Source organism: Sebastes umbrosus, chromosome 1 (assembly GCF_015220745.1).
Source record: "Sebastes umbrosus isolate fSebUmb1 chromosome 1, fSebUmb1.pri, whole genome shotgun sequence".
Taxonomy (NCBI): domain Eukaryota; kingdom Metazoa; phylum Chordata; class Actinopteri; order Perciformes; family Sebastidae; genus Sebastes; species Sebastes umbrosus.
Window position 1 is genome coordinate 36340756 of NC_051269.1, and position 13807 is coordinate 36354562.

General features: G+C 39.7%; 2 protein-coding genes and 1 non-coding gene across 3 annotated transcripts; 2 read left to right on the forward strand and 1 right to left on the reverse strand.

Annotated features, from left to right (window-relative positions):
• Positions 1–103: 103 nt before the first annotated feature.
• On the forward strand, positions 104–176 carry trnaf-gaa. The gene has a single exon. It is a non-coding gene; the product is annotated as a tRNA-Phe (tRNA).
• Positions 177–2742: 2566 nt separating this feature from the next.
• Positions 2743–9891, forward strand: LOC119493386 (ras-related protein rab7). The gene is made up of 6 exons (XM_037778658.1): positions 2743–3153; positions 5707–5769; positions 6009–6135; positions 6990–7208; positions 7841–7969; positions 8312–9891. Exons 2-6 carry the CDS (start codon positions 5717–5719, stop codon positions 8405–8407), a joined length of 624 nt encoding a protein of 207 aa, XP_037634586.1. The 5' UTR covers positions 2743–3153; positions 5707–5716; the 3' UTR covers positions 8408–9891.
• A 452-nt stretch (positions 9892–10343) lies between these two features.
• hmces (5-hydroxymethylcytosine binding, ES cell specific) lies at positions 10344–13785 on the reverse strand. The gene is made up of 7 exons (XM_037778232.1): positions 13622–13785; positions 13271–13481; positions 11759–11902; positions 11444–11659; positions 11004–11158; positions 10729–10921; positions 10344–10616 (listed from the first exon to the last, which is right to left on the reverse strand). The coding sequence occupies exons 2-7, from the start codon at positions 13457–13459 to the stop codon at positions 10428–10430; spliced, it is 1086 nt and encodes a 361-aa protein (XP_037634160.1). The 5' UTR covers positions 13460–13481; positions 13622–13785; the 3' UTR covers positions 10344–10427.
• Positions 13786–13807: the final 22 nt, after the last annotated feature.

The following is a 13807-nucleotide window of genomic DNA, read 5'->3' on the forward strand; positions in this document are numbered from 1 at the left end:
GTAAATATTTTTTTTTTGTGGCATAATGTTACATATCCATAGATACAGTACGAGTGCGACCTCTGTGGTTATGATGAAACACTTCGGCTGTGAGTGTGTCAAAGCCGAAATAGCTCAGTTGGGAGAGCGTTAGACTGAAGATCTAAAGGTCCCTGGTTCGATCCCGGGTTTCGGCAGTGATGGGTGACATTTTAAACATTGTGGTGAGTGACTTAGTCCTGTTAATGCTGTTACTGAATGGGGTGATAGACAGTTGGTAATGCACCAGACACCTGTTTGCCAGAGCCACAATAGAAAGGCACCTGCGAAACTGTTAGAGTATGTTTTTGATGAAAATTGCAAATACTTTTAAATACATATATTTGTGGATTTCTGATACATTTATTTAAAATAATAAATATATGTGTGTGCATCAGAAATATATTTGTGAACCTTATTTTTTAAATGTGGAATTTTTTTACATTTATATACAATGATAACTATTTTTTTAGTGCATTGAAAAATATCTTTGTGGAGAGAGTCATGTATATACATATACATAAATCACAAAATACATTTGTGAATCGTTCAGTGTGTATTCATTAACACTGAGACTGATCTGACTCCATATGAGACAGGGTTAGCCAATTGATCACACATTATTCGCCTCATAACACTGAGACACTAATTGGCTACGATAATTTATAAAATGGGGTTCAAAACAAAAAGTAGTTTTTTTAAGGAGGTGGATTAGTATTTTATTCACAGCAAAATAGAAATCTGATGACACACAAAGTTTGAATTAAGAGCTAGCCAAAGAGCCATGGCAAGCCAAGACCCTGACATCAGGATATCCTACGTAAACGTAAACTTTATTAGATTTTTCATATACATACATGAAATTTGACCTCTATATAATTTATAAAATGGGGTTCAAAACAAAAAGGTTTTTTTTTTAGGTGGAGGATTTGCATTTTATTCGCAGATAAATAGAAATCTGATGACTTGAGATGTAGTTGACTGTCATAATAAGTTAAAATAAAAGTCAGTATTAGAATACAATCTAGATACCAGGGGACATAAATTATGTTTAGGACATAGTAATTGTAATTCTATTGCATTTAACCCATCTTTAGCAGCAGTGGGCTGCTGTAAAGCACCGGGGAGCAATTTGGGTTCAGTTCAGTGTCCCGCTCAAAGACACTTCTACATGTAGACAGTAGGAACAGGGGATCGAACTGCTAACCTTGCAGTCAGTGGCTTGTATAAGGCTAGAGAGAAGGACAACAATTGAGGCAGTAATCATGGTAGAAGGGGGAGACGGGGATCACCCTTTTGTCTCAGGCTACCTTGCAGGTTATTCTGACCAAAAAAAAACACATATTTTGCTTGCAGCATTATAATTGATGTGTTATCGTGACATCTCAGGTTCCTGGAGGAACTAGATGTGTCCAGCGCATAATGTCAGCCCTCACGACCAGAGCTTGTTTTGGAGGACGTGAACACAGCTCGGCTGGCAGCTAGCCCGTTAGTTTGACCTAACCTAAGGAATCCATTGGTACCAACCATGTCATACTAGCTTGTCGCGAAGGAGGCTAATTAACGCTCTAAATTTAAGATACATTTTGGCGAGGAAAAACTGTCCTAGCCATTTTTATAGAGGTCCCTTGACCTCTGACCTCAAGATATGTGAATGAAAATGGGTTCTATGGGTACCCACGAGTCTCCCCTTTACAGACATGCCCACTTTATGACAGCTGTTTTTTTGCCTGTTGGGCTGCAGTTTGCCATGTTATGATTTGAGCATATTTTTTATGCTAAATGCAGTACCTGTGAGGGTTTCTGGACAATGATTGTCATTGTTTTGTGTTGTTAATTGATTTCTAATAATACATATACATACATTTGCATAAAGCAAGCATATTTTGTCTAACCCCAGGAACCAGTAGGAACTGGGGATCGAACGGCCATCCCTGCGGTCAGTGGCTGGTATAAGTCTGGAGTAAAGCTCAACAAATCAGGCAGTAATAAGATAAGATAAGATAAGATAAGATAAGATAAGATAAGATAAGATAAGATAAGCAACATCAGCAAAATTATAAAAACAATAATAGAGATATAAAAGATACAGAGTGAATGGGTGAACATAGTGTGTACAATCCGTCAAAAAATAAATGTATGTGCAATAAATAAATGTAATATGTACATATGTGCAGTCTATAAAGTGGTATATAGGATGTATAGTGTAAAGTGCGCCAGTGGTTAGAATCCAAGATGGTTGCAGATAGTGCATGTTTAAAGGCAGATAGTGCATGTTTAAAGGCAGATAGTGCATGTTTAAAGGTAGATAGTGCATGTTTAAAGGCAGATAGTGCATGTTTAAAGGCAGATAGTGCATGTTTAAAGGCAGATAGTGCATGTTTACACTGCTTAAAGTCCTAATAGTTCACATGCGGGGGTCAGCCTTGGTTGTGGAGCCTGATGGCTACCAGCATGAAGGACTGACCCAGGCGCTTTGTCAATAATAAATAAATAAAACTTAATCATGGCAGCAGGGGGAGGGGGGGAGTCACACTTTTATCTCAGGCTGCCTTGCAGGTTATTCTGACCAACGAAATTGCTAAAAAAAAAAAAAAAAAAAAAAAAAAAAAAAAAAAAAAAACCATTTTTTTGCAGCATTATAATTGCTGTGTTATTGTGACATCTCCTCTCTCAGGTTCCTGGAGGAACTAGGCGTGTCCAGCCCTCACGTGACGTCAGCCCTCACCGACCACAGCTTGTTTTGGAGGAAGTGAACAGAGCTCGGCAGCTAGCAGCTAGCACAGTTAGCTTGTTGACAGGAAAAGCAAAGCGAGCGTCAACGGGAGCAGAAGCGAAACAGACCAACAGACCATTGTACCAAACTGAAGGGAGATACACATCGGCAGGGGCGGCGTTGACTTTGATAAGCAGGGTTAGCTGCGAGGCTAGCTGTCTGAGATTATCTAGTTAGCTGTCGACGTGTTGTTTTCTCACGGCGGACGGTTAGAAGAGCTGCTAGCCTGTTAGCCTGTTAGCTTCTTAGCTTCTTAGCCTGTTAGCTTGTTAGCTAGCCTGTTAGCTAACGCTTCCAACCAGAGGCAGAAGAAAAAAAAGTCTACTTTTGATCTTTTCTACCGCAGGATCATCACTCAGGTTGGTTTCTTGTGACTTCTTTTATTGTGTTTACTAACTATATACATGAACAATACAGCTGTGGTCAACCAAGTGTGACATTTGTTAATAAAACCTTTGCTTAGCTAACTAAACGTTAGCTTAAATTAAGAAGTGTCACTGTTGGTTGACACAGTTTGGCTTTAATAACACTGTCCACCAACATATGTGTCATTGTTTCATTGCATTTGCTTACTTATCTAGCTCTAGATATCCTAATGTGATGTTTATTCTACCATGATAACAGAGTGTTTGATGTCTTTATGGTTGCAAATGTTGACTCTACTTCAGTTTATAATGTGAGAATATACATATACAACCAGATAGGTGGACAGATTGATCATAACTATGGATTATACCGGTGTGTGTATTGTTTTATTTAGAGCATTTGCTTCCTTATCTAGATATCCTAATGTAGTGTTCATTCCACCCTGCTAACAGAGTGTTTGATGTCTTTATGGTTGTAAATGCTGAGACTCTCTGCTTTAGTATACAAAGTGGGAATATGTACAACCAGATAGGTCGACAGATTGATCATAACTATGGATTATAATGGTGTGTGTATTGTTTGCAACTACAGCTATTTGCTTGTGCTAATCATGCCTACTGCCAAGTCATGGTTCCGTTAGTCCTGTGTTTTAACACCATGTGACCAGTTCCTGACACAGTGTCATGGGGTGCAGATTATGGGAGCCGCACAGACAGCTCTGTGCTAGTTTTGCTTCATAATGTGGTGTCAATAGGGGGCTTTTCTTTAGCTTAAGTGTTCTGTAAAACCTTAAGTGATGTTAGGAGAAAACCTATGACTGATTTTCTTTTTTTCCAGTAATGCTTTCTTCAAGGTCTAGCCTTCAAAGGGAATAGTGATTTAAAGCCCACCGGTAATAGAGTTGGACTTTGGTCATTACAGCTGTATGAGGTGGTTTATTATTACACAGCAGCACACTCGGGCAAAGTCGGAAATGCTTGGTGATGTCTTGAGTTAGTGGGAAAGATGAGAATCTTTGGATTTTAGTACCACAATAAGCAGTATTTCTAATGATCCAGATCATTTATTAACAGACATATGGTTGTGATTTCAGATGTTTTTATCAATGAATAAGACACATTTCAGCATGACATTATGTGAAACACACACAGTGGACAAATAGGGAGGATGAATTTAGAGATGTTTGTCAGGGATCTTATATTAACGAAATATAGATTAGTCAATGGGGAATGGGTGATTACATTTAAAGAAGAACTGAGGATAGCTAAGTCCTATAATGAGTGCACCCATTTGACCAAATTTAACAAATGTTGGAGCTGTTTATTTATAGTTTCAGAAAAATATGTGTAGGGATGCACCAAACTGACTTTTTCAGTCCAGATAGCGATACATGGGCTTTGGGTATCGGTCGATACCGAGTACCGATCCAATACCAGTGTTTAATTAATAAGCTGTATGCTTCACTGTGTGGAAGTGACTGGGATCATTCCTTTATGAGTAAGGCAACATCAGGCTTGACTTAAACATCGTTTTCCTAACTTTGTAAAACAAAATGTAACGAATAAATACATAGTTTTATATTTACTGAATTGTTATTCATTATTAAGATAATAAAATATCAGGTGTAAACCTTTTTAATGCAGCAACAAATTGATCAAAACTTAAAAGGGAATTAAAATTCCAGTAAATAATGTATATAGTATATAAACATAGCACTGAATTTAATAGATTGGCCCCATTGTCACCGATATCTGATCTGGTATTGGTATCGCTGCATCCCTAAATCTGTGTGTAGATAATGATTGGAGAACATCTGCCTGTTTGTTTTGTAGGACAAATACAGGTCTCAGTTGGGAAGCCATCATGATGCAATACAACATAGACATGAAATTAATTATTAATACCAATCATGTTTCCATTCAGTATGTTTTGGAGTAACTGGGTGTGTGTTTAATTTTTTTTTTCAATTTCTTGTAATGTTCAGCTTTATAAAGGTACAAGAATTGTATCTTGGGAATGAAACAATGTCCTTTTTCTCCATTGAATGGCTTGTATAAATATATAAATATCACAAAATCAATGCATTACAGTATAACAATCACCACCAGCTGTGATGCTAAAAACAGCAGATGTCATCTCGGCTCAACAGCCCTAGCGCTGCCATTGTTCAACATATTTTGGAAAAGGGTGGAAAAAAGCGTAGTGAATTGTTTGTTTCATGAATTGTATTTAGAGCCTTGCGGTACAATGCGGTGCAGCATATTGTTTTATCCGTATTACTCTATTTGTTTTTGTCAGTGAAGTGAAGGAATTGCACGTATGGGAGACATTGCTCTTGGTTTCATTCCTAGAACAGGCCCATTTCTTTGGAGTGTATTTCTAGATGCAAACAGGCCTTATCATCTTTCAGTGAAACCTGTTGGCCCATATCAGAAGGATCATCACTAGGGCATGGCTAGATCCATCATGATTGAGCAATTCTGACGAAGTCCTGCTTCTATTCAGAGTTTTCTTCTCCCCTCTAATCTACGTATTTGTCTTTACAGCTGTGGCACAATGACATCAAGGAAGAAAGTACTACTCAAAGTCATCATCCTCGGAGACTCCGGGTGAGTGTTGAGCCATAGCGACAAAGCTAAAGGGACGGGACAACAATGGGCCTGATGGTTTAATGTAAAGACAACACTTAATTTTATCTGGTCTAATCATAATACACTCACTCTCATACAACGAGCAAGGAACCTTTACTGTGCTTCACCAATCAATCCATCACAGTGACTTTTTTTCTGTTTCTCTTGTTTCTGCCCATCATCTGAATGTCGTCCTGTGATTATTTCCTCCTCCCTAGAGTTGGGAAGACCTCGTTGATGAACCAGTATGTGAATAAGAAGTTCAGTAACCAGTACAAAGCCACAATAGGCGCTGATTTCCTGACGAAAGAAGTCATGGTGGATGACAGACTCGTCACAATGCAGGTAAGGAGAAGAGTGCCACACTTGCTCATCTGCTATTGAAACACAAATTATCACAGAATGCAAATGTTTTGATGTAAAAGACATGCTAATTCTTATCCCCCACACTAACATTGGACTGCCAAGGGTTTTAATAGTGTACCACAGTAAATGCATTATTTATTTCTCTGTCTCTTCTGTGAAAGACATTTATATATCCATTAAGCACAACACATTTTCAAGGCTTTAATTTTGGATGTGTATTTTCATAACCAGAATCATTTTGTAACAGTCGTCTTTAGTTAAAACCAGAGAAATCCACTTTAAGGATCAACAATGTAAATGTTTCCTTTTTAGTGATTTAAAAAAAAAATGGAATTCATGAAAACTGTGGAGGATGGCACGTCTGTCAATGCATTTACAGTCACGATAATAACTTCCTAATGTAAACTCTTAGTTAGTTAAGGTTAAAATGAACAGAATTAAATTTAACTTGAGCTGGATAACTGGTCAGTTTAGCTTACTTTGAATTTGTATTCTACACATGCACCACAGTGAGACAATGAACTGATTACAAAGCTGTGTTTTTCTACACAAACAGCATTATGGCTTGAGATGCTGGGTTAAAAAAATAGTTTTTAAAAAGGCAAACAACACTGTTATCATTGATAAACACAAACAACAACAAAGTCTCTTCATTTTCTTCTAAACTTTCTTGTTTTGTACCACATATAACTCTGATAGGTAATTAGGAAGATCTGGTTAATGTGAACCATGTAAACACTACAGTCAACGTATTACCTTAATCTCTTTATTTGCAGTAATCTGATTATTTTGTGCATGTAAACACAGCGTGGTGTCTCTGTTCTCTATCTCAGATTTGGGACACAGCCGGTCAGGAGAGGTTCCAGTCCTTAGGCGTAGCGTTCTACCGTGGAGCCGACTGCTGCGTCCTGGTGTTTGACGTGACGGCACCCAACACCTTCAAGACTCTAGACAGCTGGAGGGACGAGTTCTTGATCCAGGCCAGCCCTCGAGACCCGGAGAACTTCCCCTTTGTGGTGCTGGGCAACAAGATCGACTTGGAGAACAGACAGGTGGGTCCAGATAATCACATTTTTGTTTGCCATGGTTGTCATTTGGGTTTGTTTTTCAAGGAAATGTACAGCTGTGGTTAGTCATTTTTGAGGCCCTAAAGGTAGGGTTGGCGAGCTTGAGAAACTAGTAATAGTACACTAGATTTTTTCAAATGATCCAACCGAAAAATCGAGCTCTGTCTTGCCAACTCTTTTCCAATGAAAGAAGCTAGCAGCACTAGCTCTAAGAGTCCCTAAATCTGGCGAGAAAGTCACGAATCGGCTTCAGGCTCCCTCCAAAGCCTCTCCCCCACTATTATCATTATGACCATAAACATATAATGAACGTAAAGAACCAACATGACTATTGTTAGTACTCACAGCTGTCAAGCTAGCAGCTTGTAGAAGATTCCGGTGAGGCGCAATCATGGATGTATATAATGTATATGCTCAATGGCTCATGAAGCCAAAATGCCTCTACTGCCGGGTGATAAAGTACCCAGATTTTACATCAGAGCATTTGATTCATTGATTGTTTCTAAAATATTTACGGATTATTTTTCTTTAGAAGTGTTGAAAATAGCTTGGATTAAACAGTCATGCTCTTTGTGTCTGATGTTTTCTAAGTATGACACATCTCCTTTGTGTTTCAGGTAACAACCAAGCGAGCACAGGCTTGGTGTCAAAGCAAGAACAACATCCCATATTTCGAAACCAGCGCCAAGGAGGCAATCAACGTGGAGCAGGCCTTCCAGACTATCGCACGCAACGCCCTCAAACAGGTAACGGAGGATTCTGACAGTTTGACTTAGTTTCTTGAATGTGGGGCTCAGAGTTAGAGCGGGTTGTCCACCAATCAGGCTCCTCCAAGATACTTAAGATACCTAACAAGACCTACTTAGCAAGATACTGAACCCCAAATTGCTCCCGAATAGAGTGCCATCAGTGTATGAATGTGTGTGTGAATGGGTGAGTGCTGACATGTAGTGTAAAGCGCTTTGAGTGGTCAGAAGTCTAGAAAGGCGCTATATAAATGCAAGTCCATTGACCATGCTAAGAAATAACATTTTTCTGCATCTGTTTCTGTGAAAGCTTGGAGATGCAAGTCTATTGTCTGATTTCAGGAGACCGAAGTGGAGCTGTACAATGAGTTCCCGGAGCCGATAAAGCTGGACAGGAACGAGCGAGCCAAGCCGTCAGCGGAGACCTGCAGCTGCTGAGGTCTCTGAAGATCTCCGGGGGAGGGGGGTTGTCACGGCCCTCACTACCCTGTCTTGCCTTGTCTATATACCCCTTATCCCATGGCCCACTGTGTTAATCCCTAATGCCCAACATACAAGCAGCATCCCACTCATTGAGTATACTACACACACACACACACAAACATGCTGCACTCACCTCCTTACGTATACAAAACACACATTTTGTATAAAATATGAGTCTCCTAGCCCAAAGAACACCTTAAGGAAACATTATGGAATTTACTTGTACGATGCTTATTACTTCCCAGTGTTTCCCTACGTACTTTTTCATGGCGGTGGTGGTTTGGGCTCATTTTCAGTTCCATGTATATTGCTGCTTTCACACCCAATTTTTGGTTCTAACTGCTTTTATTTGGTAAATCGAATCATTATATCTACATGTTTGTGTTGATGAGTATAGTTAGAAAACTAATCCTTTTTTTTTTGTTTTGTTTTTTTAAATCAAAGTTTCTTTAGCAGTGCTGGTTGTTTTCTTACTTTCACGGCCCGCCGCTGCTGCATGAATAGAGGAAACACTGCTCCCCCCGTTTTACTCATTTGTGTTGTGGCTTAAATTTGTTTGACTCTCAAAAAAACACTTGTTTCCGTGCTTTCACTTTACCTCCAAAAAAAGAAGTGGGAACTGAAGTAGTGAAGGATCAGAATGTGTGAAGGTGCATGTGGGTCACATTAATATGCTGCCTGCTGGTTCTTGTTAATTGGCACAGAATTGAAAATCCAGTTTCACGACAGGTTTTTTGTTTTTGTTTTTTTTGCACTTTGCTGTCATCCACAATTACTGAAGACTTGTTCAGACATCTCATTTTGGAGTCACAATAAATGTAGCTCAGGTTGAGGACATCGTGTGAATCCAGATGTGAGTGTAACACGCTAATCCTCTACTAGGGGAAATGAAGGTTCATCTTGTAATTAGCTATTCTTGGTACAACATTTGACGTGGGAATGAACCATGAGGATAGCATGTCATTCTACCCCGATAATCCTGCAGAGGAGAGATTTTTCTCCAGTATAAATATCATTCATAACTGAGTACTATTAGTTAGTACCTTTCTTTTTACTGTCAACTATTGCAAGACTTTGTATATTTGCAAACCTCTCAATCATTGTGTGGGGGAAGGCTAAAAGTTGTGTTGTAAATCTCCATATCCGACTCTGCCAGTTGCTCGTGTTGGCAAACAATTTAAGTGCTTGACATTTCTTTTAACCGATCAGATCTTTAACTGTCTGTTCGTATTATGTTAAATCTTTGAAATGCATTATAGATTACGAGATAGCATACATACTGTAACTTTGAAAGAAGAAAAAAAAAATGTATGGGGGGAGGGGGTGAAGTATCGGCATTCATCATTATTATATTATTAATATGATAAATGCATAGCATCTACATTGTTTCGAAATGTCTGCGTTTCAAGTAATAAGGGTAATAAAAATCTTGAATAAAGCTTGCAGTGTTTATTTCTGACATTTATTGATAACATTTTGAAATGAAACGGGATGTGTAGCATTTTTTATTACATTTAAAAGTGTTGGTAACTAAGCAAAAGTACATTTTCATCACAACTGTCAAAATAGTAAAGTGGAATAAATAACACCTGAATGGTTTTAAATACTGCAGAGTAGGGCTGCAACTAACAATTATTTTCATTGTCGATTAATCTGTTGATTGATTAATCAATTAGTTGTTTGGTCTATAAAATGGTGTATGGTCTATGAAATGTCGATCAGTGTTTCCCAAAATCCAAGATGACGTCCTCAAATGTCTTGTTTTGTCCACAACTCAAAGATATTCAGTTTACTGTCATAGAGGAGTAAAGAAACCAGAAAATATTCACATGTAAGAAGCTGGAATTTGACTTTTTTTTTCTTAAAAAATTACTCAAATCAATTACCAAAATAGTTGACGATTCATTTAATATTTGACAACTAATCGATTAATCGTTGCGGCTCTACTACAGAGTTTCAGTCCCAGGTCGTATCTTCACTTGGTTCTTGGTTTCTTATTGGCTCCCTGAAGCCACTGCTGAAGTCCTGTAGACTTGGACTGACCCTCTGCTTTGCTTTCTTTCTCTTCTTTACTCTCACATGTGTCGGGCTCCTTCCTCTTTGAAGGTGTGCTGCTCTTCAGCCAGCTCATCATCATCTTACTGCTGGCTGTGGGTTTGGGCTCCTAGGGGGGGTCAAGGGTCACATTTGTCAGCTTAAACCTCTCTAGTTGCCAGACAACTTCATTGCAAAATTTTCCAACCACAGTGAGATAAATGCCACAGTAAATCTGATACCTTTTTACTGTTGAGATCCACCGGCTGAAGGCACTCTGGAGAGTTGTTGCGAGAGTTGTTTACCAGTGAAGAGACGGGATGAAAAGTCAAAATGTTTTTAGACTGGAGCAGTTTTAAGGCATCTAGAGACTTCACTTCTCCAAAATCCAGCCAACTCCTCACTTCTTCCTCCCCGTCCAGGACTGCTGGCATCCTAAAATACAACCACGCAGTGATTTAGGATTTCATACAGACACTAATGGAGAAATAAAAAAGAGCCCATCACCTATCCTTACCTATCATGGATGCTATCCAGGCTTGGGGAAGCGTTCACAGTGATTACACTGTATGTGTAAAGGGGTTCTCCACCATCTGGAGGTGTCCAGCAGTCAAACAGTCCGGCCATAGTCAGCAACTTCCATCCAGTCCACTCACCTGCTGCTTCTCCTCCCTGGCCAACACACAGCATAGAGCAGATTTTATGACTGACAGATTTTGTTGGTATGGTTGTATTTCTTTTACACTCCTTAGCCTGGCACCAGCATCAAAACTAAGTCACGTTGAATGCTAAAGAAACACCTGGTGGACACATGCACATTTTTGCTTTAGCTCCTCTCCCACACAGGATATTTTCAGCCGTGGCAATTTCCTCCACAGCTGCATTCTCTCTACTTCCACTCTGGATGAAAGCAAATGTTCATGCTGCTTATATTGCTATAGAAAACCCAATATGTACCTCTGTCAGGTCAGGGGAGGCCTCCTCCTCTGGAGGGCACGCCGTCTCTGAATTCTCCTTATTGCGAGATGAGGTCGTGGGGTCATCCTCATCCTTTGTTTTCTCCTGAGTCTGAGGGAAGTAGATAAAGAAAGGCTGCTTGTCCTTTTCCTGCCTCCTCCACTCATAGAAGCCATCAGCCAGGATGACGCAGCGCTGCCCTTTTATCATGGGGTCCTTTGGGGAGACGACAGAGTGATTAGACACTCATAAGGAACAAGACATAAAACAAGAAGGACAATACAGCTTGGTGGTGGCCTCAAACTGTATATGCACCTTGTACGTTTTCTTCTGCAGTATATTCTCGCTGCGGCAGTTGTTGGTGCTGTATTGCATCTTGCTCGGGTCCTTCTCCTTGAACCACCAGGGTACCAGACCCCAACGCATAGAGGCCAACACACACTCATCGACAGGAGCATCCTGAAACATAGTGAACACAACAATAACATGAGCAACTACAATCAGGGTCTGAAATTAAGTTTTTTGTGGCAGGTCTCTGAACATTTCTACCGGCAACTCATCATTTTTGTCTGCCACTTCTGAAATCTATTTAAAACGCTTTAGAATAATAAACACTGAGTCAGAGGTATCAGACTGTAGAAATATGGAATATATCTTGCAACCTGAAGACAATGGAGTAGAAGCGCTGCTGGGTCTCTGTGGTAATCACATACAGGAGCTCTTTGGATCCTTCAGGTGTATTTGGCTCATTCAGTCTTGTGAAGGGCTCATTGCATGGGTGGAATATGGTCTCAAAAAAGTACAAAATGCAAGTCTCCCTCAAAAATAATCCAAGGCACACTGTAGTGTTTGAACAAAATTAAAATGCCTTTATTTTACATGGCAATAATTTTTTTAAATGTCCAACGCGTTGCGACTAACACAGGTCTTCATCAGGGTCCCTGCAACCCATTTGCTAATTGCTTTTTAAAAATAATATTTTTTAACATAAGGATAATCTATCTGCCATGGTGACAGGTGACCTTTTACTTTTACCTTTTACTTTTTAGGTATTAATTTCATACCCTGCCTACAATATATAATGGTATTCAATACAATAACTCTGCAGCACATACTACATTTCGGGGGCTTACATTGGTCCATATTGAAACTGTGACAAAGAAGAGTTTATTATTTATGTCTGTGGTTTAATTTAGCTCCCATTTGTGGTGTTGTTACATTGAATTGCATTGTATATAGTAATAAGATAAGATACGATAAGATATTCCTTTATTAGTCCCGCAGTGGGGAAATTTGCAGTGTACAGCAGCAAAGGGGATAGAAAAAAACAAGATGCATCAGCTAACACAGTAAACAAAAGAGCTAAACAAAGTGTAACAAAATATGAACCATTTAAATAGAAGGAAGTATAAAAAAAATTGCACAAGTGGAAAATGATAATGCACAGTATGAATTACACCTAAGTAGTATTGATAGACAGTTGGTGTACAGTAAAGTGCAGTTCTTGTCAGTTTCTTGGTGTGTAAGTGGTCTACTGGGAGCAGTGCTGGTTGTGGAGTCTGACAGCTGCAGGAAGGAAGGACCTGCAGAAGCTCCTTCACACACTAGTATCCGTTATAGGGCGAAATCTCCACATATCAGAATCAGAAATCTCCACATATGTTGGCGTCCTTCACTTTAAAACAAGATACAGGTATATCTTACCTTGTTGAAGTGCCTGTGTGACAGATACAGGTATATCTTACCTTGTTGAAGTGCCTGTGTGACAGATACAGGTATATCTCACCTTGTTGAAGTGCCTGTGTGACAGATACAGGTATATCTTACCTTGTTAAAGTGCCTGTGTGACAGCAGCACTGGGCTGGTAGTCTGAGGACTCTTGTTGTAGGAGGGTCTGTATTTGTCCTCGTCTCCATCCCTCCAGCGAGGCTTCCTCCGCTGTCCTCCCCGGTCTCTGTAGCTGCAGGCTCGGCTCACCTCGTCCGGAGCCAGAGTGCACGCAGTTCTTCCACACATTATAACTGTTCAGCTCACCTGACTGAGAGAGAGAGGTTAAAGTTAAACTAACAGGTAAGCTAGTTAACAGTTCTTCTCTGTTTAGCATGTTAGCTTGAGTTGATTTCAGGGGAAATAAACATTTCCTTTCCACTGGATGTTTAAAAACGTTGCTCGGCTCACCTGTGTTCGAGTGTTCTCTGATTATATATAAAGTTATTTAAGTTACTAGCTAAGATAGCTAGCTGTATGTGTTGATGTTATGAGCGCGGATGTAGACTGGTTGAAAGTAGTGCGGCGGGGATTAGCTGTGTGTATAGATTTTATGAGCGCGGATGTAGACTGATTGAAAGTAGTGCGGCGGGGATT